The sequence below is a fragment of the Camarhynchus parvulus genome, chromosome 4, assembly GCF_901933205.1.
Source record: "Camarhynchus parvulus chromosome 4, STF_HiC, whole genome shotgun sequence".
Classification (NCBI taxonomy): Eukaryota; Metazoa; Chordata; class Aves; order Passeriformes; family Thraupidae; genus Camarhynchus; species Camarhynchus parvulus.
The window spans coordinates 22,662,333-22,687,169 of record NC_044574.1 but is presented as its reverse complement, the minus strand read 5'-3'; the positions used below and the strand labels follow the sequence as shown (position 1 = coordinate 22,687,169).

The 24,837-nt window shown below is 38.5% G+C and overlaps 1 protein-coding gene across 1 annotated transcript; it reads right to left on the bottom strand.

Annotated features, from left to right (window-relative positions):
• Positions 1–1,665: 1,665 nt before the first annotated feature.
• PGM2 (phosphoglucomutase 2) lies at positions 1,666–23,436 on the bottom strand. The gene is made up of 14 exons (XM_030948194.1): positions 23,341–23,436; positions 18,766–18,933; positions 17,817–17,923; positions 17,376–17,460; positions 16,183–16,266; positions 15,446–15,639; positions 14,212–14,401; positions 13,454–13,551; positions 10,814–10,994; positions 10,601–10,694; positions 9,390–9,519; positions 6,721–6,910; positions 5,970–6,103; positions 1,666–5,209 (listed from the first exon to the last, which is right to left on the bottom strand). Exons 1-14 carry the CDS (start codon positions 23,410–23,412, stop codon positions 5,107–5,109), a joined length of 1,830 nt encoding a protein of 609 aa, XP_030804054.1. The 5' UTR covers positions 23,413–23,436; the 3' UTR covers positions 1,666–5,106.
• Between the last annotated feature and the right edge of the window lie 1,401 nt (positions 23,437–24,837).

Here is a 24,837-nt window from a genome sequence, read left to right as displayed (position 1 = left end):
TTCTAATAATTTTCTATTTTCTGAAAGAGTAGATCTCTGTTCTTTTTTCCTTCACAGGTTAGATTTTTCTTTACAGTAGCCTATTAACTAAAGCATATACCACCACATTAACTTCCTCAGACTGAGGAGGAAAATCAAGCTGTGCTTTCCACATCCTGCAAACATGATGTAAAAATAACACCAGTTTAACTATTTTCTCTTTGTCCTGTCATGTTCTAAAAAAAATGCAAGGAAAACCCGAGCACTGCCTTTTGTACAGAACCTGAATATACAGGCTTGTATGGAGCACTCTGTGAGAACATGTGGGTAGTGAAGCTTCTTTTGTAGGTTAAGGACCAGAGGTATCTACTCACTTGGTCCCAGCTGGTGTAGGATTGTAGAGCAATATAAATTTAGGCTGAATGTGCTAGGCCATGATGAGGGCAGAACTTGGTGCTGTACCCTTTGAAGTACCACAAGGCAAACAGGAAGTTTCCACCCAAGATGCTTTCATAGTTCAAGTTGCTCCATAGCTGGGCAGCAGCTGAGCAGTAATGTTTTTGGATTGTGAATTTGAATGCAGGCACCTATATTGTGTTTCAGTTGCCTTGTAAGTTTCTGTGCTTTTCCCTCTATGTTACCCACAATGATGATTTTCAATTGTTATTGTATAAAAGTCTTTTTTTGTGACTTCTGTCATGTAAATTTGTTTAGTACATTATTAAGGGGTGTTACTAACTGTTTTGCAGTGCTTTGACTTAGGGAGCTCTGGATGAAATACTACATTCTTATCCAATGACATTGTATCTCCAGATGCTATTTATATATAATCTCAATTCATAAACAAAATTTGCACAACTGCTATGATAGCACATTTACCTACTGCATATACTGTAGGAATACATGCCAGTGACATTAATTAGTGATTATCTTTGTAGACAAGAGGCTTTCTATTATCACTAATGAGTAGTCAAGAAGGAGTTGAGCTACTGTTACAGATCCTGCCTGGTGCTGTCTTTGTATTTTTGAGCATTTCAAATGTCATGATTAATCCTCTCTCTCTTTCATTCCCATACATACTTTTGAAAATTACTTACCAGTGTTTATGTATTTTAAGCTTCTCCTTTTTGTTTGGAAGCTGCTGTTTCTATGCAATCATCTATATTACAGTTTATTTAGGTGTTAGGATATAATTGGAGAGTTTAATCTCATCCCATTATTCACAATGTTCTGATGGTGCATGACCTCATTTCAGTTACCTGGCAATTACTATACAGCAGAGTGATGACGATTTCTACTTGGAAGTTGATCAGAAATACTAATACCATGATGAATGTATATCTTACATAGTGCAGAAATGTACTGGGGAGGAAAGCAATTCAGCTTAATTACTTTTGATTAGCTTTGTACTTAGAGACAGGAAACTGTTTTACTGGTGATTTTTTATATTTACAATTAATTAGATATACATATGGCATCCAGATGCCTTCAGCATTAGAATCCTAAAAATCCCCAAACTTGTTAATACTTATGCTGGTGGTTAACAACTGTTAATTTAATATAATTTTAACATTGCTATTCACAGTGATCGTTAATCAAGGACATAAGATTTGCTTGTTGGCGGTGTGTGAAAATAAAACCCATGACCACTGGAATTTTTAAAAGGATTAGCAAGGAGAAAAACTTTATTTACAGAAACTTTGTAGGTGAATTGGTTACATATTTAAGCACACATTGTACAAAATGAAAATTGCTTATATAATAAAGCTTATTTTAGAATTAATTCCAGTTATCCTTGTTTCATTTGTTGTATATAGCAAAATTATCAAATAAATTCTTCTGCAACTCAATACTTGACTGTCATAACGATACTTTTACATACTATGCTGTGGACTAAGTTCATAGTACTTAGATGAAATGTATTTACTTCCTTCCAGCCAAACTGTTTCAATCCATTCCTGAATTTTAATTTATTCAATAAATTTTATGATACTGGGACTTGTAAAAATCCTAATAACCTTCAAGTGAAGTCCATTGGTCCACTCTTAAAGCATTACTGTTTTGGGGTTTTATTTTGGCAGAGTTTTGAGAACTATTGTAATTCTTCTCAGTCTTTCCCTCTAGCCCCATAGGCCTGATCCCCTATAGGGATCAATATTTTTAACTGTCACTGGAATTGTGTTTCCATCTGTCATAAAAAACAGGCTAATTTTACATGTTTTTGGTAACGTAGGGATGTGTCTTTCTCTAGAAACAGCCAAGAATTCCCTTACACCCAAGTTCAGTCAGGGCTGTAAGCACTCTTTATTCCAGTCATGGCAATTCCCATTTATGGGTAAAATACAAGTGTACCTGCTGCCAGTTCAATGCTGCTTTTTTACAAATTACATTTGTCTGTATTACAATTTCTGTCTTGGGACTAACAATGTCTAAGTAGGTGTCATTATCTTACACAACTCTTTAGTGGAAGAATTAGACCAGCTCTGAAGAAACTGTAGCTTAACACCCATTCTGACTTGCAATACTAACTTCTCTCTTTGCTATACTCTTGCTGACCTTGTTTTGATTCTTTATTTCAGTTCTAGATCCTCTTTCTCTGATGCAAGACAAGGTTAGTAAAGACTTTAGCAATAACAAGTTTGCTCTTGTAACTTTGTAGTTTGTTGTAATTGCTCAAGCAGCTTGATAACCACTGTGAGTTTGGCTGGTTTTTTTGTCGCGCCCCACACCCCAAAGTTGTGAACTTCTGTCTGGAATAGAGACAGAAGTAAGTAAATTCCTTGACCTTAGGAAAACAAAATGATAAAGATTACATCATCATCCTATGTCTCTACTGTTTCTGAGGATGGTCTAAAGCCATCGTAAGGATATTTCAGTATACATGAGCACATTTCAGGTCTCACTTCCAAACTTCTAACATTAGCAAAATCCAAATCCAGGTTTGGCATATAAAGGCACATGTAAAATATGCCTCTCTAGCCTGCAGAGATGTTAAGATAAATACATTAAAAAATTCAGGACCTGTAAACCTCTGTCTTCAGGCCTTTCCCATGAATTCAGCAAAGCATCCCTTATCATATTTTGCACTAAAAGAAATGTGAGCCCTCCCAATAGAAACAAAAGTAAAAGGAATTATGGAATTGTTTTGGTGTGATGGTCCCCTTTAAAAATCGCCTAGTTCAACTGCCCTACATGAAGCAGGGACACCTTCCACTAGATCAGACTCAAAGCTGCACCAACCTGGCCTTGAACACTTTCAGGCATCCAACAGCTTTGCTGGGCAACTTGTTCCCGTGTCTCACCCTCCTCAGTATAAAAATATCTTTCCCTGTATCCAGTTAAATCTATCCTCTTTCACTTGAAAACTGTTTCCCCTTGTCCTGTCCCTACAGTCCCTGGTAAAAAGTGTGTTTCTTATAAGCCCCCTTTTTATACTGAAAGATCTCACAGCCTCTTCTACAGGTTGAGCAACCCCAGGCCTCTCAGCCTTTTTTCCCAGCACAGTTATTCTAACCCTCTGACTGTTTTCATGACCTTCCTCTGGACCTGCTCTAACAGGTTCACATCGTTCCTGTGCTGGATGCAGTACTCCAAGAGGGCTTTCACAAGAGCAGAGTGGAGGGAGAGAATCACCTCCCAAGGCTGCAAGCTTGTGCAGACCCACAGAGCTTCTCCAGCCCTGGGTGTAGTTCATCAAGGCCCAAATGGAAGGCACTGCCCCAACCTGCCTCCAGAAGAACCATTCCTCTGTCTGTGCCTTCAAGCAAGGAGGAAGCCAGTAAGAAGCAGATCCTTCATGCTGGGATAGTGCTTTTTATCCTGCCAATGTCCCCCCTTACACAACTGGCTCAGGCATGAAAACTCCCCTCCAGAAAAGTACTGGAACATGCACATGGAGCCTTGAAGGTATTATATCCTTCTGATGGGGCACAATTCAATCAACTAGGCTGACTTGAGAGACCGCTTTCATGTCTTAGAAGGTGTCATAAAAGATCCAAAGATCCCTGAAGCACCCCCAGACTCATTTCTGAGGCCTCTCACCACAAGACTGCACATAATCTGCAGTATCTGCAGTAAAAATTCCTTTCCTTCCACTTCCCCCAGGGCTGCCTCCCTGTATCCAGCTGCACAACTGCTGCAATCTTCAAGTTGCACTGAAAATAACAAGCACAGAGGACTTGAATTCAGGGAGGATAATCAAGCTTAGAAGTTTTGCATTTGTAAGAAGTATGTAGCTATGGTTGTGACTATTACTGCTACACTGATATCCAAAGCAAATACTGAAAATGCAGAAAAGCCCCATATTAAAGTCAACTGGCAACCTCCAAAAAACCCTCTCAGACTTTGCAAGCACAGACAAGCAGCATGCAATGAAATTGAAACTTCTGCTCTAAGTTAGACATGCACCAAGTCATGGCAGCACAGTGTGAGAGGCTCCAAAACTAGGCTATGCATTGAACTAATTATGCTTAGTTCAGTGAGGCAAAAAAAGGTTCTGTGTGTTGATATACTATCGTAATGAGTTCATGGCATTCAAAGACAGTTTAGTGCACTTTGTATCCCTTGCCTGGAATATTATATATAGTCCCAAAGCAAACAGATATTGAACAAATTTGCAGTGAGTTTCTTGTTTCTTTGGGCCAAAATCCTTAAGCAAGATACTTCTGAATCATCTGCCCTAAGTTTGTCAAAGCCTCATCACAACTTTAAATACTTCCGGTTAACAAAAGAACTTCCTTTGCAAATCTAAACCTAGACAAAGTTTCATAGTGTTACCAGATTATATGCACACAAAACAAATAAGTCACCACAAAATAGGCTGTTTCAGATATCAGAATATCATTTATATTTAATTAAAACAAGTTTTGATTGAAATACATTTGCAGTCAACTTTTAGTTCATAAAGCTTTTAGTTCAACTGATTGGGTTTTTTTGGTCCATTAAGAGTAAAGGTACTACTTGCCTTCCAAAATAAGATACTAGAACCAAGAGTACCCAAAATAACTCTTAAAAGCAGAAGTCTTTACAGTCAAGAGTTCTCAGATGTTTGGTCTTAAAAAACCTTAACTTCTTAAATAATGCACTTCTAATTCTGCAAAAGCCAACCAAGGTAGTAATTTTGCTATTTTACTCAGTCTTTCGTTGAAGCTTGTTTTTTTCTGGTTGAAAGAAGTGTTTTTCAAGAGCATTGACCAATTCATCTAGTTCCTTCTTCAGCTGTTCAACATCACTGGAAAACAAAAATCACACAAACACAGAAAACAGTGAAACAATGAAAAAGCTAAACTGTATAGTTTTAGTGTGAGGAATTTTAAAATCTGTGGCATTGCTTTAGACAAACATTTTATATTAATGCTAGAAGTCTATATATTTGACTTCTTATGGCAATGCACTGATGTTCACTTTCTACTGATATGCATGAAGGCTATGAAGAAACATAACTCCACAATATAATCTAAAGTAGTATGGTGAATTTGAGTTCAGATGATCTTCTATTACTAAATGTAAGTGACTAGAAGTGTAATTTTTATACCTGTAGCAGTATTCTTAGATTTTTCATCCATGAAATAGTATTACTTTCATTATATAAGTTAATAATTATCTTTAAGATTGTATGATTTCCAAGGCTACTGGTTAAGGATATAATTGCTAAACATAAAAGGATCTGAAATATATTAGAACACTTTATATTTGATTAAATATTTTAAAGTAACTATGTATGTAAAAAAGGGGTGAAAATATGTGCATTTATTTAAGGCAGAATGTTTTTCCTGATACTGTGTTCACTGAATGTAAAACCAAGTGCAAAGTAATTTCAGTGTCAAGAATGTGTCAACAAATTTTGCAGAGTTGAAGCTTGATACAAATACATTCACTAAAATGACTTTAGTAATATTATTTGACCATGGAGAGCTCTTATTTCTCCAAAACAATACCAAGAAGCCACACAGACTCTGTTACATCAAATGTACTGCTGTCAGTCACAATACCTGTTCCCAGGGGGTGCACAAAGTTCAGAATAGTATTTGATCTTTGGTTCCGTCCCACTGGTTCTCATTGTGGCCACTCCTCCATTAGCAAAAGTGAATGTTATCATTTGGCTGCTTTTACTAGTAGGAAGTATCTAGAAATATTAAGAATATTTAAAAAAAAAACTTGGAAAGAGATGATATATAAACCCATGACTTGATGTTAGATAGTATGACAAAAGCATCAGCTAAAATTATAGTTTAGTTCTGTCTTCTTCAACATTGTGGTCTTGAGACCGCAAGGACAGCCTTGTCCTCAGCCTGGAATCTGGCAGAACTGCATCACTGCTAGGTAGCTCATTTCAAATGCAGACAATTTTTTACTGCTAATAGAAGTTGAGTTGTCATGGCATTTCCCAGGATGAAAGGAAATGGAGATTGTGGAGAAACACAGAATCCAAAGCCACATCTTAATAGACAGTTTAACTTGCACTCACAAGAAAACAATGCAGATTGCTGTAGCAAGGTAGCAATATCCTCCTACTGCCCTTCACAAACTGTCATCTTGGAGAGAAAAACACACCACAAAACCTAACAAAAAACCCAACACTCTCTTGGCTTCCCTTCCTCTCACCAAGGCATAATAATTATCACCAATCTAAGTTGTTTTATGACTCAGTATATAAATATGTTTAATGTTTCTCCACAGAATGTTTTACGTATGTGTATATACATCACATATGATTTACATGTAATTTAGAAAGATACTTACAGCCTTTTGATCTGGCTGGCTGCTGTCATACCCAGTAGTTAGATCTCTTATTCCAGAAACTTTAAATCTACCACAAGATTTTGGGTATGTGTTTTTTCCATCAAAATTTCTAAGGTTGTCAAAAAGCTGTTGAATAACTTTAGGATCATGGCAGATGAAATATGAAGCTTTGGTAATATGGAAGCCGTATCTGTGAAGATGCAATATTAGTGAATCCAGGAAGCAATGTCCTAAGAGTTCTACACCAGACACATTATACAACCTTCCAAAAAGCAACACTGTACTCATGCTCACCCAACTGAAGCATCAGTTCTTGCCCTTACAATTTTAAAAAGGTCAAAACTGCTTAATTATTCCATTTTACATACTTCAAATAAACTTCTCTGCAGACGTCTTTTATTTTTGATTATGAAAACTGAGAAAGTTTACAGCAACACCAGAAGAAAAAAGGATATCGTTATTGCCTTGAAGTGCTCTAATCACCATAGGAAGGGAAGAGACTCCATCTAATAGCTTCTTTGAGTGGATTCCAGCTGACCTTTTCTATGTAAAACAAATTTTAGACTGGTTTTTCCAATCACACTTCATTGAAGTGTTTCTACAAAGCATTAAAGTAGAAGTGTTTTTACTAAACCAAACGGTTCTGAACATTGTCTCTCTACTTCACCTGTTTGCTGCCAGGTAATGTGATGCAAAGACAAATGACTCGGTAACACTGACTTTTCAAAATATCATGTTGTTGAGAAACATACAAGCCTGGACTGGTTGTTCAAGTGAGCTCTTGCTACAGATCAAGACTTGATAAATATCCTTGATGGCAGTGAAAATCTGAGGTGCAGAATCTTCATTAGTACTAGGATGTTCACACTAGAAATCTGAATGCCTTCATAAATAGGGTTATGTTTATACCTAAATGGACATCTTGAAGGTTAATAATAGTTAAATTAGTCTTAAGAATTCAGTAAGGGAATTAACAAAACCTATCCTGTATCTGAAAGAAGTGATAAGCCTACTACGACCATGTCCTTTTCTTATCTGCATTTACTTCAAGACAGATTCCCCTTCTACATTTCCAAAATACAAAAGAGAGTTTCTTCTGCTTCAACTCACAAGGCCAATCTGACAAAAAAGTAAAGTAGTAAGAAGTAGAAAACTGCAACCCTATATTAGCCACAAACAAAAATCAAACACATGCAAAACAACCCCCCAAAACAAGAACCCTACTTCCAGCTCATTATCAAACAACAGTTGAATAGGGCAGATTTGTATCCTTCCCTCTGTCTGTAGCTTTGCCACAAAGAGTGAGTGACTATGTGCAGTGACATCTTACAGACTGCTTCTATGCTGAAGCAGCTCTGAGTCCTTTTCAGTGGCTATGTACACAGCAGCACTGTGGCACAGCTCAATTCCACTCAGGCAAATATTCTGAGGTCAATCTGAAGCAGGTGTTTACTGTATTAGTATTTAAAAAAAAACAATAAAAAAACCTCAAGCCAGAGGCTGAATATTCAATTCTTTAATATGCACTTCCAGCTAGTAGCATTTAAGGGAATTCTCACATCAGATGCTGTATTTGCTGCTCTAGGTATGAATTCATCTTTCATGCTTTTATATCACACAATTTATCTATGCAGTGTAAGCAAGTCTTTGCCACTTGATTCCTTCCTAAAGAGACAATGAAACAAGCATGGCTAGTGCAGCACACAAATGAGAACTCAGGACTGGCGAAACAAGCAGCACAAAGGCTGGAGTTTTCCAGTCTCTCTGCAGATTCCACACTCCCTTGTTAGTGTGTATGAAGAGCTGGAGAGTATCAAACGGCCTGTGCTGCTCCCTCCTTTAAAATAAATAACCCAAAACCTCCACAAAACCCACTCCCTGCCTCATGAAATCCAACATTCATCTTTGCTATTGATTTCTTTGAACCCAATAAAAAAGAACAAAAGAAAAGTAGTGCCTCATATTAAAAGCTCTCAGAGGGATATCCAGCTGTATATAGCCAAGAGTAATGGCCAGTCACAGCACTTCTGTATAATCAGCTCAAATCTCATTAATCAGGAGCAGAAAGAGAAAAGGAGAACCAAAACTCAACAACAATAAGCTATCAAAAAAAAAGACTGACTAATACAATAAAAAGCCTAACTTAAGAGCCAACAAGAAAGAATTTAATCATAAGTAGCCCTGCAAGGACAGAAGCTGGCTTCTATGTATAGCATAAATAAGCCAGAGCTACTTAGACCCATTCAGCCATCAACATTTTTGAGTGTCTGGCTCATTTAAGCAGCAAGAAGCACTATAGTCTCTACAGCTCAGCAATACAGCTGCCCAATCTTCTGTAAAAGGACCCAAGTGCAGAACTTCCCAAAATGAAAAAACCTTTCAGGCAAGTGAAGAAAAACACCACAAAGATCTCATTACTAACAGAGAATTAGTAAGGTAGTTATTATTACATTTAAAATACCTTAAAACAACACAAAATAATGTCATAAATATATTCATGTCCACAAGGCAGGAACACTTTCTGAAGATTACTATTACAGAATTGTCTTAATAGTACAATGACTCACATTTTATTTCTTTATAAACTATAGGTTGCTATTGAGTCCCTATTAACCCCAGTATGTGAAATTGAGAAAATCTTAAAAATAAAAAGTTAGTATTGAACTCACTCATCATAGACGGCTTTCAGCTGCTGAGACAAAGACAAATTCCTGGTTGCCAAAAAGCTGGCCATCTCTGCAGTTATAACAGCAGCACTGACACCATCTTTATCCAGAACAGCAGGACAGCACATATACCCTAAACAAGGAACATTAGATATAATTAGACACTTTTCTAACAGGAAATAGGAAGGGGAGGGAAGGCTAGCCAAACATCTTTGAAAGGAGAAACACACATTACCATAGTACAGACACTTTAGAGTCAAACCAAAAGTAGAAAAAAAGTATCTTCTAATCAGTGTTAATTTTAATAAGCAAGTTATTCAATGGAATTTCAAGACAGAAATTTGCATCATATCAGTGCCATATGCTCCCAGGTCCATATGGAGCTTTCTAGAAAGAGAAATGCCACACTGCAGGAACAATGCAAGTATAGCATTGTCTCAAATGTGGTTACCTTATACAGTAGTGTAAGGTAATACTGATAATTATGTGTGAAATTAGCCACATTTTCTCTGGTTTTCAGGTATTGAGATACTTAAAGAACATTACAGCTTTACAATTTCCTCCTCATGAATTCATAACTTTCATTTGTGGCTTTCAACCATGGCTTTCCAGTTCACAAATGTAATTTGGGGTAGTTTTTACTTTATTTTATTCTCATTTACACTAAACTTATATCTGTCAGGTAAAAGAGCTCAAGTTCATGTCTGAAAAAATGTGGTTTTTTTCTTGTTTTTAGAAAAAGTTTATGCAGAATTTGTAGTCCAAATCTGTGCAGCCATGCTACTGTAGATATATATTCCTTTGTGCTAAGCAGAGATACAAAGGTTTTAAAAACTAGTAGCAATTAGCAAAATAGATAATTATGTGCTACTCACTGGAAATACATCCATTGTATTGAGGACATCCTTTTATTACCATTTTAATATTTTTTCACGTTTTACTTCATTACTGGGACGCTAACAGAGCACTGGCAAAGGCTGCCCAGAGAAATTGTAGAATATCCTTCCCTGGAGAGATTCAAAAACCATCTGGGTCCAATCCTGTGTAACACGCACTAGGACACCCTGCTTGGACAGGAAGGTTGGACCAAATGACTTCCAACAGTCCCTTCCAACCTCACCCATTCTGTGACTCTCTGCAATTCTGTCACTTTTTGCAGTAGTTCTATTTTCACTATTTTGCAAGATATGAAAACATAATATTCTGTCTCTTACCTATAGCCTCCTCAAATGCAAAAAGAACAGCTTTCCCCTGGTCCATGAGCTGCTTGGCACGGTTGCCCATCCACTTGAAACCTGTCAGTGTTTCCTACAGCAGTGAGGAGAAATCAAAGGCATTAAAAAGAAAAATAAATGTTTTATGAACATATGACACTTTGTAGGAAAGGTACTAAAAGAACATGGAATAATGTGCAACGTGTTTCTTACCTCAAAGTGAAAACCTTCTTTTAGTGCAATTGCTCTCAAGATTTTGGAAGAAACAGTACTGGATAACATGTAGACATCTTTAATGGCACGAGTATCCCTACTGTTATTTTTCCAGCAAGTGAAGATCCACCAGCCTAAAAGGGCTCCTAGTTCATTTCCAGAAAACACTTTCCATTCACCACTACAGGCAAAAAATATTAGAAAGTACATAAAATCAAAGGACAATACTGGGGGTAAAAAAGAATGTAATGGTTCTTTTATAAATGAATATTAACAAATAAACCACTGCCTTGGAATTCCATGTAACAGTAACAAGGTATCATGTGCTCATAATGAACAAACAAAAAAATTCCTCCCCCAAAGTATTCTGGAACTCTTACCTTTCTTTTCAATCACACACATAAGCTTTTGCAGTTATCCCAAGATGAAACAGTGAGACTTCCAACATATTTTAAGTAAAAATGTTCAGCATACAAATTATAAACTCAGTGATTAAGACAAGCCCAGAGACACAAAAATACAGTTCTCAAGTGATCAGTATTTTTAGTTGACCTAGTGACAAATACTTTTGATTTAATCACAAATACATCAATTAGTCATTGGGAAGATTGGAAAAAAAATCTTAAATGGGTATAAAAGATTAATATTGATATGTTGCTAGAACAGGAAAAAAAAAAAGAAAAAAAGAAAGACAAATGTCAAAATTGCAAAAAAAAAATCCCAGTCACAAAAGAGGACAGAGACACTTCCAGACTGACAAAACCAAGACCTACAGAAACAGTACCTGTTGTGAAAGAGAAGCAGACTCAGTCTCCTGCATTTATTGATGCCAACAGGCACAAAGCAATGCACAGCGGCACCTTAGTGTAAGAGTGCTGAGAGAGTGTGCTCTACAGGAGGTTCTGTCAAAGAAGAAGTACAGATACTGTAGAAGCCTATATTAATATTTGATTAGTGTATGAAAAGCTAGGGTAGAAGTCTGAGAAGACACAGGACTGGAAGTTAGGAGACAACTGAGACTGGCTAAACAACGAGCATAGAGGCAGCAGAATGAGAGCCCACACTCTCACTGGGAGTGGATGCAATAAACTAACATCCCTCTTCAAGAGTGTGGCAGCTCAAAGTTTTCAGACAAAAAGCATCAGTGATTTTGCATTCCTGTTTTAACCCATCATAACTAGCATCATCTGAAACTTTTTATACCTTTTTCTCAATGCTGAATTGCCAACTGAGGCTGGCACAGACCAAAACCATTGAAATAAGAACCTTCCAACTAACTAACACTGTCCAAGATACAGCAGTGTCCACAAAAAAAGACCAGTTTTCTTCCAAAGGCAGAGAAATCTTCTTAGTTCATGCTGTGAGGCTAATGAATTTAAAAGCACCCCAAAACCCCAAAGAAAATACTGCTACTTTAAAGCTACTACTTCAGCTTTTTTGGTTATCTGTTGAGCAAAATGGATATTTGCACTGTCTCCTTTAACTGGACTTTTGAAGTTTTTGAAAATCTAACTGATACAGATTCAACGATTTAATTCATCCACAACCACTGAGGACATCTAGCAGATGCCCATATCATGCCTTGGGTACCAAAGACTGTTGCATAATTTGACCTCCTCCTTCTGGCTCTCATGCTCAGGGAATTCAGCAGCAGATTTTTTTTTTCTGCTCCTCTCTAAGCTGAAAACCTTGAAGTTTATTTTCACTGAGGATTTACAGTTTATGACTGCTCAGATTAGTTTCTGCTTTATCAAGGTAGATAAAGGAGAAACACCACTATTTGTAGATATGATACCAAGCGCTTGAACTTCAGCACTTGGTATCGTATCTTCACTTTCTTTTATTAATCAGATAAAACCACAATAAAGAAATGTAAACAACTGTAGAAGTGCAGGATATCAGAGGGCATGAAGTAAGGGGACAGCCATATTGAGTCAGAACTACAGGTTACATTGCACAAATATGAACAATTTATGGTAAGTCCCTGACTGAGAAAGTTTGCCTTTTGTGATCCCCTTCTTTGACTGGATATGCAAAGATAAATAATGCACATATAGGTGGTTCTTGAAGGGGAGAGTACAAATGACTACACTGAGAAGTACCAAACTGAAAAACTTTAAGGTGAAATGCAAATACATAACATTATGTAAAGAAGTGGGAGACTGAGCAAGAGAAGCACAAATCATCTAATGATTAGTAAAATGTTTGGTTTAACAGGATTTGAGAAAGAAGTTACTCATTCTAAAGAACAAGAGATTATCAGGGAACTATACAGATTTTCCTGAAGCCAAGTTACTGTCTAATAAACCTTGAATTAAAAAAATGTTTATCAGTTGTATGTGAAAAAAATTTAATTGAAAACCTACCTTTGAAAAAGTATAGCACAACAATTCTAAACTACAGCAAGTGTCAACTATTTATTCAGGCTTCTGTACACTGTCTAATACTGATCATTATTTCATATCCTGCCCTTACTGTGGTCTGCTTCATAGAGTCTTCTCACATTTCTGTGTGTTTTCAACCAAAAAAATTATTACTGTGACTATTCTTCCTCTGCAACACAAGCAGCAAGAATTCTCCAAATGAGCCTAACCTTGGGAGTAAAAAATATCAATGGTTTGCATTACTTTATTACCATACCTCTCTTGTTTCTCTGCCACTGCCAGTCGATCAGCATCAGGATCATTTGCTAAAATGATTCTTGCCCCATCTTTTTCAGCCAAAGCAAAAGACAATGTCTGGAAATGTGGCAAGCAGGACCAGATGAGTGTTAATATTCCCAAATGATATTTTCACTTTCTTTATAGGTTTTAAGTAATTTTCCCAATTTATTGAATCTCAAACACCCAAAATAATTATGTGTCTCTCAAAAACCCCAAAAACTTCTAGCCTGGCAGTAGAAGAACATAGTCAGGACATTTAACTTTACCTACATCATTCCACTTCTGTAGCCCAACTTAAAAGCTACCTAGATTTAATGGGATCCTTCAATAATAAAGTGTAACAGAAATAGTAGCAGAAATTCTAACCACTTGTCAGGACTTCTCCTGCCCTCTCCTGGTCTTGTGTCAGAACAAAAGAGTAGAAGCCTTCCAAAAACGAATGTGAATGTTTTTATTACTATTTCATTTTTTTAAAGTAACTATCACTTTGTCCCATGCGCAGATCCTGCCCATTCTGCTAGAGAACAAAGTAGTTGAAAGTTACAGCTGATTACTACCTGACTGGTTCAAAGAGGGTAATGTCAATGAAAGGATACCAGCTAACTCATCACTAAATGTAAGGCTATGAAACCAATTAAAAATTGACCCTCCACCAGTATCTACAGCTGTGACTTCTGGCAAAAAGGAAAACACTGAAAGACATCACAACTATTAAAAAAAATTAAATCTATTTACCAGAACACCTTTGCCTTCTTCAGGATTGGGATACTTCACTGTGGGAAAGTCTGGATCAGGATCTTTCTGCTCCGGAACAGCGAAAGGAGGGCTAAGGTCAAATGCCTTGAAAGCCAGCTGCACAAATTTATGTCCTACACCATGCACAGAAGTATGAACAAATTTCAGGTTTGTTTCCTTGTTTATATTCCTGAAATAAAACAGGAAACAGTAAACTTGGACATGGAAGACTGTTCTGCACAAAACTGACTATGTTTGGAAACAGATACAACTTGGTATTCTATATCACTGTTAAAATTATGAATTAAAGGAGGTCAGATTTTAAAAGCAATAGCTTGAAAATTGGCTTAGCTTAATTTTTCAACAATATGAGTCACTCTTGGCATCCAATATCCTACTAGTATGTGCAAATCACTGGAGTAACTAAGTACAGTCTACACATCCCAAAGAAGTTGAATGAAAAACAAATACAACTGACTAAAGAGACTCTTCATCCCCAACTCTAGCATTTAAACCCCCAAAGACTGTGAACACAGTGAGTCAACAGCAGCCTGCCCAATTTGAGCACACTCATTTTTAGGAAGAAAAAAGCAATGGGCATATCTAAAATCATGCAAACTCCTAGGGAGACATTTAATTCCAATTCTGAAAAAGCAGTGTAATAGCCCCAGCTTTCTAGTAACTCCTGACTGTTTTTAGCAAGAGTAAGAACATGGTTACTGGGGGTCAAAATGTCTACATAAAATAAGCAGATCTAAAAGGTTGATACTTCTCTACTACATACATCAACTCTAACTGTTCACCAAGAGAAACATCCACTTCATTTTACTAAGCAAAGATTTTTACTGAGCAAGTGATAGGAGTAGGCTGTTTTAAGGCACCCAAGGCTACCAGGAGCATAAGCAAGGTTGGAATGACAGACCTTCTTGTCCAGAAATGGCTTAAAAACCTGGTTCACTGTCTCTCTGAGAATCTTGTTTTAAGGCTGGTGGGCTGTCCATGGCATGTCCACCTCCAGCAGCCCCAGTCTTGCTGGGACACTTGCCTGATGCATGGCCATGAAACTACTGGGAGCTATCATCAGAAATTTGCTCACTTTGCTGGGTTAGACTTCTGCCAGGACAGCTATATGAACTGGCTTATTGTGGCCACCCTCACTCGCATCAATTTGAACTGCGCTGCTAACATACTAGATGGAATATCCTGTATTCTTAACAGAATTAACAGGAGTCACCTGTAAAAGCACTGTTTCTGTATGTCTTTGAAATAGTCCTTATTGACCATGGCATATGGATCATGAAGCAGTGGGCTGCTGTCAATCAGTTTGTCATCCCAAGCCTGAGGCCACGGTTCTTGGTTCTCCTCAATAGCCTGAGAAATTCCTTTGTCATGAGGAGAAATGATCTGAGCACCATTTTCCCAGTAAACCTAAATAAAAAATAGGTACGTGACTATTTGATCATTAATCTTGTAAGATAGTTTGGTTTTTTTTTGGTTGGTTAAGGTACAGTACATCCACTCAAGTATTACAGTAAATTAGGCTTAGGTACACCCAAAGTATTCTGTTAATATCCTCAGTGTTTCTTCTCACATCCCATTTTTATTCTATTAAAAAAAACAAGTTTAATTTTATCAAAAGACATCAAGATCCATAATGAAACACAAAGCAATGCCCAATCATTTACTGAGAAAACTTCAATTTTTGTATTTTGGAAGAGTCTGTATGTGACTGCCCAGCTACTGAGTGACTGGTGCGCAGGCAATTCAGCTGTGGTTTTTTCAGTGCCTAGCAGATTACAATGGCATCCATTAATTGTATTACTAGTTTAACATTACACTAGATTTAAATACATAGAAGAGATGGAGAGACTAGTAATTAATTAAGTCTATACCATGATAGGAACTATATATAATTACATCAGTTTCACTACACGGAAAGAAAGAGCCAGAAAATAGACCACATTAGAATACCTTGTAACCATTGTCTTGTTTTGGATTATGGGAAGCAGTAACCATAATTCCAGCACAGAGCTTCAGATGAGTTACTGTGTATGGCTGTAACAAAAAAGTTACTTGAAGTAGAATGTGCAACACATTATATTTCTTCTCATGCATAGATAATACTTCATAGTATGAAAATAAAGTCAAGATATGATTCCTACACACTGACTCTCTAAAGCAGAAGCTAAATAGTACTTGTTCCACCAGACTCCATGTGGCACAACTTTAGCCCTTGTTTTCTCTTGTGCATTTTCCCATTTATATGTTATTAATGTTGCTCCAGATGCTTTGTGAATCTCTAGTGCCTTTCTAGAAGGAAGCCAGATGCATGTGTTCCCTACTGTGGAATGACTTGAGGTACCAAGGCCTTAGAGGGTGCCAGGTCTGTTGGGTAATGACACAAGTCACCATGAGGCACAGAATGGCAGCTCAAGCAGTCTCATCCACGCTGTCTTTTGGGAGCAGCCTGCGGAGCAGCTACTCCATCAGGGTTCAGAAGAGAATTGTTTTGGAGAGAGCTCTTATCAATTAGCTCAAAACAGATGGAGTGAATTAAAAATGAAGCATTATTCACGAACACAAGTCCACTTTGTGTTTACTCCTGGCTCTTTATTTAATAGTGAAATGCACTCAACTGCAGTTCTTGCAACACCACTTTAAACTACACTATGAAGAATTTGACCCTAAATCTTCAAAAATTTTTATCAGTATAAGAATGCTATGCAGAAAGTCTTTATACCACTGTGTTCTGTTTGCAATCCTCACTGGAGCAACTGGAACAGGGAGAAATTATTGCTTTTAGGACAAGGGCCAAGAGCAGGGCTTTTCTGTGTTGCTCTGGAGACACCTGGTGTTCTGATGGGGGCATTGTGGACACAATTCAACAACCCTTCTGACAAAAAAAAATCCAGCCAAATGTGAGTGTATGTTTCAGACTTCAGACTCCACAGGAATCCGCTCACACTCCACATTCTCCCTTTTTTTCCTATGGATGTTGTAAACTATACACAGCTAAATAAGTACAAGACTCTCTGCAGGAAGGGCTTAAAAAGTAAGAACTGGTTTGTGTAGTTATCCTTAATTTAAGTAATGCAAAGTATTTGACAGAATTTGTGTACATTTAAAGCAGATAATGTAATAAAAACATATAATAAAAAACCTACCACAAAGGGAGTTGGTATTATATCAGAGAATAGATAAACTGGAACTCCCTGACTGATGAAGGTGTTGGCAGCAAGTCTTGCAAACCTAAACAGGAAGAAAAGATACCAAGGGAATATATTCATTTTCTTGCCTATTAGTTTCCTAGAATTCACAGTTTTCCCTCCCACCCTAATGCAATTACAAAATCCCAGCAAAACCACCATCACTTATCAATATATCTCAATTATTGTACAGACCCAATTCAAATGTGTTTCCTCACTATTCCCAAAAGACAAAGCACAACACTAAGAACTGCTTTGGCATTACCAGTATGTAAGCATACTGTAAATCCCACACATTAATTCACTTTATAGAAAGAAAATACAATTGAAGTAGATATAAATCCATCATTAATCACACAAGGTATCTGCAAAATACTAAACATAAAACCTAAGAAGTACCTTTTGCTACTACCTCCACTGGAAAGATGAGCACGAGCATCAAACCCAATCACAACTCCTCTCTTTTTCAGGTCAGTGAAATTCTTCTCGAGGTATCTGCAAAATCCCTTAAGACAACAACAAATCCACCTCACTAACCGAATCTTGATGTTTAATTTATCATCACATTAATATAATTACTGAGATGCTGATGTCTTAGGAAGCTGAGCACACATAGCATCTCACTGAACTGCTTTGGGATTCAGCTTGTCCAGGACCAATAAACACCAAGAAATATCAGAAACCTTCAAATCAATATTGCAAACCTGGACAGCATTTAAGGACTTTTTAAAATATCAGAATCAACTCCAAAAAGGAACAGGTAACACAATTAGTCTTAATTGCGGGTTTTGAGAAATTATTCAGCTGTCATAGGTCTCACATGAGGAAGAGAACAGCTGGCCAGCATTTCAGGTTTTTAACCAAATCTCCCCCTAATAATGACATCTCTTTAGCACGTGATACATCACCACTCCAGGCTGCAGTTATTCAAGGTTGTGGGCTTTTTCCCCAAGTAGTAGGATCCATGTATGTATACATACCTTCACTGCCTCTATGTAAAACCATGTCTAGCACACACAAAGCTTAACCAAATGTTGGCTACCTTTGGGGTTTTTTGTAGTTGTTACAGCAGCACTAACTGTTACACTTGAGCTTAACTGCAGCTGTGTATAAATTAAATTGCAAATCAAATACAGAAAGTAACTTCTTTTAATGGTTTAATAGCTTCTCTCTGCTTGTTTTCAGAGATCGGCACTCAGCTAATAATTATAATTTAAATTACTTCTGAAAACTAGAAGAAGAGGAGAGAACTTGTACTTCCATAGAATACTCATTTGCCTGCCATAAATCAGGCTCTTCCATTTATATACACAACCAGTTAAGTGAGATAAAGTGCTGAACACAATACCTGGGTTGTCTGGATAATAGTCAAGTCATTCATGTGGGAAATCCCTGCTCCCATGGCAGCTCTGAGCCCTGCTGTGCCAAACTCCATCCGTGAGCCAAAGTATTTCTGCAGTTCTCCAGCATTTCCTTCCGCAAGCAATTGTTTCACAATTGCGTAAGTTTTTGGATTCTGTTGACACAAAATTCAGACATTCTAAATGAGGTTTTGTTCGTTTTAACAGAACTGACTTTCTGTCCCAATCTCTGGGTTTCAGTATCAAAACACAGCACACAACTTCAAGAACACCAGAACTCATGCTGTCTTCTTAATTTTAAATCAGTACAACCTCAAGTATTACTGATTTTAGATTTATCTCCTTAAGTGAACATGCTACCTGGACAGCAGTGTGTATATCTCCCACAATCTCGGATGTTAAAAGACTTCCAAGATGTCTATTTTAATGTTTTCTATTTTTAAAAATGCAGCACTTTCACAATTCAGAGAATCTTTCCTCATCACAACACAAGAACTACACTAAACATTTAAGAAAGGAAGGTAAGCTAATTATTAAGAAGTCTTTGTTATTTCTATAGCACTATATGCAGAGTTTAAAACAAATTAAATCATAACCTTGTCCCAAGACTGGCTAGCACCAGAGGTAGAAGCAAAACTAAACAGACTGGGTAGAAGACAATTTCCAACATGTTTGCAGGTAATGCTTGTAAAAATAAACCTAACTCCAAGATGAAAGCCTAGAAAGTACAGACAAATTCTTAAATAAAATTACTCAAGAGTGGCAACAAAAAGGCCATGTCAGAGCACTTGAGAACAGTGAGGAGTTTCTAACTTTCACTGCTTTTCTTGGTATATTGCTTCCACAGATTCTCTATTGTTAATTACTCTTTTTGCTTCCAGACTTAGGGAACTAGCAAAGTCCTGTATGCCTCAACTTTTCAATGTAATAACATGAGACTTGCGAACTTCAGTATTTGATTTCTTGAGAACTTAGGAGCCAAGAGGACAGATGGCAGGTAGCAGACTCCTGACAACAAGATTATCTGAGAGGCAGCAGGTTACTCACTGCATGAGTACACACACATTACTCTGGAGTACAAAGATTCTCATTTCCAAAGGGACACAAACTTTGATTAGTAGGCAATTAAATGAACTCATAAAAGTCATAGACTTTACTATTTCCTGGATGACCTAGGCATGCTTACAGCAAGGCAAAGCACATCATTCTAGGCAAAAAAAGATAAAAAAAAATAAAACCATATATCTTATGCAGCTTCAGAAAATGCTGCAAACACACAGAGTAGTAGCACGTAAGTTTGCATACAAAGGTATAAACAGTCTGCACATCAAACAAAGACCAGAGTCAGGATGTCCTATCCCTTGACCTGTGCACCCACTGCCACAGGACAAACAACATAGTTTAAATACATTCTAAAAAAGCTGAAGAGCCCTTAGTGCTAATGAGCAGACTGCATAATGAAGAATAACTAAAGAATTAAAAAAAAAAATCCAGCTTCTTGAGTGCAATAAACAATTAGGTACCCCAGAATTACTGATTTCCAGTGCAAAAATTGCCAATCTACCAGTCCAAGAATGTTGTAACTGACACTTCCTTGCAGGCAGCTTGACACAATTACCTATTATTATTGAGTAATTATATTGTGTAAGAATAAATATAACTCTATGTTGTTATAGAATATATAGGGCACCATAACTCAGTTTAGGCTGTTTACAAGTTGATGTCAAGTTTTTGCTTTAACATCAGGCCTATGTCCCAAAGGTAAAGCCTGGATAACATACCATTTGCACCCAGTTTTGTACACGACCTAATCACTTTTTAATTTCTCTGTGTGAGCTTTGTGCACATGAGTCATCCCTTGATACTGAAAGGAGGATGTTTTTAGGTAGATACCACACACATTTCTACAGCTGTTTGACAGACTAGAAGCTGCAATGCCAATGCAGAAGGACATCAGGAGCATCCTGCAGCTCTCACAGCCAAGGAGTTTTTTGTTTGTTGTTGTTAGTGGAATTTGTTTGTTTGTAGTGTTGTTAGTGGATACAGGTTTGGCATCTACTGTGAAACAAGAGGGATCCTCCAGTTTTTTAAGTCTGGTTAAATATCCATGTCTGGGTGGCTGCTCAAGTCTTAAGAGTTTCAGTCCACATAGTTTTCTAAAGAAAACTTGGTTGCATTTATTTAGTTGTTCCCCACTGCCCGCCTCCATCCCACACCAAATAAGGGTAAAAGCCAGGCCAAGTCTGTTCAATATGGCAGAAGGATTTTTCCAGAACTACTGTTATCATTGTTAATGGTTATTTTCTCCCAAGAATTTGCCTATTTTTTCTTTTGTGGAGAACATTATGATGCCACTGTACACAGCTAAGTAAAAAAGTAATCTTGGTTTTAGCTTTTTCTTCTGCTTAAACAAACTCTTCACAGCATCTCCACCAAAGAAGGACCAAATTGTATTAGAAGGATGAAGCGCTGGCTTTTTCCTTTCTAATTGATTCTCTCAGGTTATGCTTTTTCTGCTCTCAAATTAAACAGATATGAGTATGGGAGTACCATTTTCTGTGAATACAGTGGCAGATTATTTAATACCAAGATAATAACCACTAGTGCAATTAGCTTGAATATCACCTGGCAACACTCGAGTTATTTACTTTAATCTACACTACAGGAAGGCTCAAAGAGTTATCATCAGTAGAGGAGTCCCCACAAGGTTTTACAGGAGAGGAAAAACTTCTGACTAAACAGATTTTTTTTTTACTAAAACCAAAAGCTACCTCCCATTCATAATTCTATGACTTATAATAGAAAGAATGATATGCTCTTACTGTAATGAACAGAGTGATGAAAACAGCCAGGTAACAAGCACAGTAATTGCCATGTAGGTAGAAACTTCCAGTTAGGTCAGCAGGACTGCCATCAGCCACAAGGGCTTGCTCTTGCAGACAATTATTTTGTAAGAAACATGGCGCTTATCATCATTAAATATTAACCCATCTCTGCATGTCAAAAAGGAACTTTTCTTTGTATCAGAGTAAATGGCCAAGGGTTACATCTGATTTTTCTGTTGCTCAATAGAAACACGCAACAGCTCCCTGAGAAATTAAAATACCTCATCATTTTTGAGCAATCAGCAATGGGTATTGCACACTAGTCAATTATTACTGAATCAAAGATGCAAGTGCTAGCAGAGGGCTGAACTTTCAAAAGTAAAGATGCTGTAAGGGATACTGCATTAGATTTCCAGAGGATTTAGCAAAATAATCAGAATAACCAGCTGAAAAGCAAGTGATTACACTGAAGACAGGAATATAACTAATGCCAGTCAGGGAAGCTATGTAAGTAAGAGCCTCTAAAACCAAACTATTTTCTCAAATTTAATTAAACTGGGAAAAAAGGCACAAAAGCTTATTGTCATTTGATCTGATGCATTAGCATTTCTGAAAAGAAGACCAGTTTGGCACTGTTCTATCACTAATAAAACCAGAACTGGGTAACTGATCAGTTAATCAGTTTAGTGATTTTAATGAAGAATCACAACAAGCTCGAGGTACTTCTAATGGCATCCTTTAGAACCTGGAAAAAATACTAAAAAAGAGAATTAATGTATGTTTCCACTGATATTTCTGAAATAAGCAGAAGATGCCTTACCAAACAGGTATGTGTGCTGCACAAAACTCAGAGCATTGTTGAGTGCTCAGCCCGGGGAGTCAATTAATGACTGAAGAGGGGCAATGGCCAGTGAGTTCCAATATAGCCAAATGAACAAATTATATGAAAAGGGACATGACATGAAAGCTGCAAACCAAATGTACCAATAGAGGCCTGCATCTCAGTGGGACCTGCAATAGCAAGCAACTACATGACCATTTGCAAAACACCACTATGGCAAGATATTTCTTTACGTATGTGGAAAACAGAAACACAAGAAGATTTTACTTCTGCATAGAGTGCTGTCAAAACCAAACCCAAAGATAAGTCTCAACAAGAAGGGAAGTAACACCTGAAAAGTACAGGACTGACAGCCTCTGCATATCCAAGTGTTTTTGAAGTGAGCCACCATGTCTTTTGGGACCGATATTTTAGTAAACAAGAATTTGAAAGTACTAGGAGGTGTTTAACACTGAGACAGGTAACACGGCAATGTATGCTGGTCTTTAATAATTTAAGTCTACCAGCTGCCCAACGACTGAAGCGGTTCGGAACAACACGGGCCCTTTTGCAAAAGGCGTTCAGTACTTCAGTACAGCTAAAAGCCGGATTGAGAGACCAGCCGGGATGTTTCCAAACGAGAGCAGCGGCTGCCGCGGCGGGTGACGGAGCCGCAGCACCGGACGGGGCCCCGCAGCCCCACCTGCGCCAGCCCCGCCGCGGGGCGGGAGGGGATGCGCGGAGGGGGGAGGGAGAGCGCCCCTTTCTCAGAGAGCTCTGGAAGCAGAGCCAAAGGAGCGAACAGGTGCTTTTACCGCACCCCAATCCGGCACAATGTAAAAGCCGGGCGTCACGCCGCGCCCCCTGACCCTTCTGCAGCCCGCACTCCCATTGCCCCCCGCCCAGCCGTGCCTCACCTTGTCCCAGAGCAGCCACTGCTCGGCCGCGCGGCGCAGCGCGCCATCCCCCGCCGAGCCCCGCGCTGCCATCCCGCTCCAACCGAGCCGCCGCCGCTCCGCTCCTTCCTTCCCTCTTCCGGAGCGCGCCCGCCCCGCTCCGCCCGCCGGGCCGAGCCGGGCCGCCCCACCTCCGCCCCGCCCGCCTGCCTGCCCGGGCCGGGGTCAGGGCCGGGGCCGAGGCCACGGCCGGACAGAGCGGCCCCGCCTCCGTCCTGCTCGGCGAGGCCGGGTCGGGGCCCTCGCTTAGAGCGGGGGATTAATAATTCCTTTCCCCGGAGCGCTGAATGTTGTCAGGTGAGGCTGCGGCTGCCGGCCCGGCGGAGCCCCGAGGGGAGCCCCGGGCCCCGCACTGCGCCGAACGGAGGAGGAGGAGGAGCAGCGTTCCCAAATAACAGCGGGAAAACAACGATGGACGCAGCCGCCTCCTCCGCAGCATGGCTGGCGGAAGAAAGTAGCACGGTTGTTAGAAGTGTCACATTCCACGGGCATTGGGCTAAGGCGACTGAGATTCCTTTTTTTACAGTCAAGATAAATCAGGGATGAGCTCGGGAGCACTCTTAATTTAGGATAAAGATTATAATTAGATGATCCTTAAGATCCTTTCTGACCAAAAACATTCTATGATTCTAAAATTTTCATACAAATAATGACTTGTACAGACACTTGAAAACCTTTCAGAGTTCATTAGTACATTACCAGAGTGCATGTGAACAAGAGAACTGCTACACATCACTTGCAAAAATGTTAATGCATATCCTTCTGATATTCACTACTGATCAGTGAAATAATTGTTATGATACCCTTACAGAAAAACTGGTAAGATGAAACATCAGAGGAACTGAAGAATAAGAAAATCAGAAAAAAAATGTTGTTTGGCTGCTTTTGTAATAATCTGTTTTCTCTATCGTTTTGATAATGGTGTTTTAACCCAATTCTTCTGGCCTCTGCACCTCTCTGGCTGAACACAAATCTGACCTCAGCTGCAAAATTAGAAAAAAACCCAAAACAACTGAATTTCACTCAGGAAAATGGACTGTGTTCCTTCAGCTGGAACTAAAGAACAGGTTAATATGGCTTTGATTGAATTATTATTGTAGCATGATGCCTTTGAGAGAAGCTTGAACTGCCAAGCTGCTGCTCTGTCCAAACAGTTCCTATAACTAAGCTTGTGTTTTGACTGGAATCCCTGGAAGATGCCATGATAAGCCCCTCCATCCTGGTTGATTTCTTACAATTTTTTGGGCAAACATACAGTGCAGAGAGCACTGAACCATCTTTCTTGCCTAACAAGATTTCTGTCATCAACATTCCAAAGTACTGAGGGAAACAGCAGTGTGAGTGCTCTGGAGCTTCAGGATAAGGTGTTCTGGAGGTTTTCCCTACATTTTATCAGCCTCTATCTGAAGCTGGGCTAGTCCAAGGGGATGCAATTCTGCAGAGAGTGCCAGAGGAGTG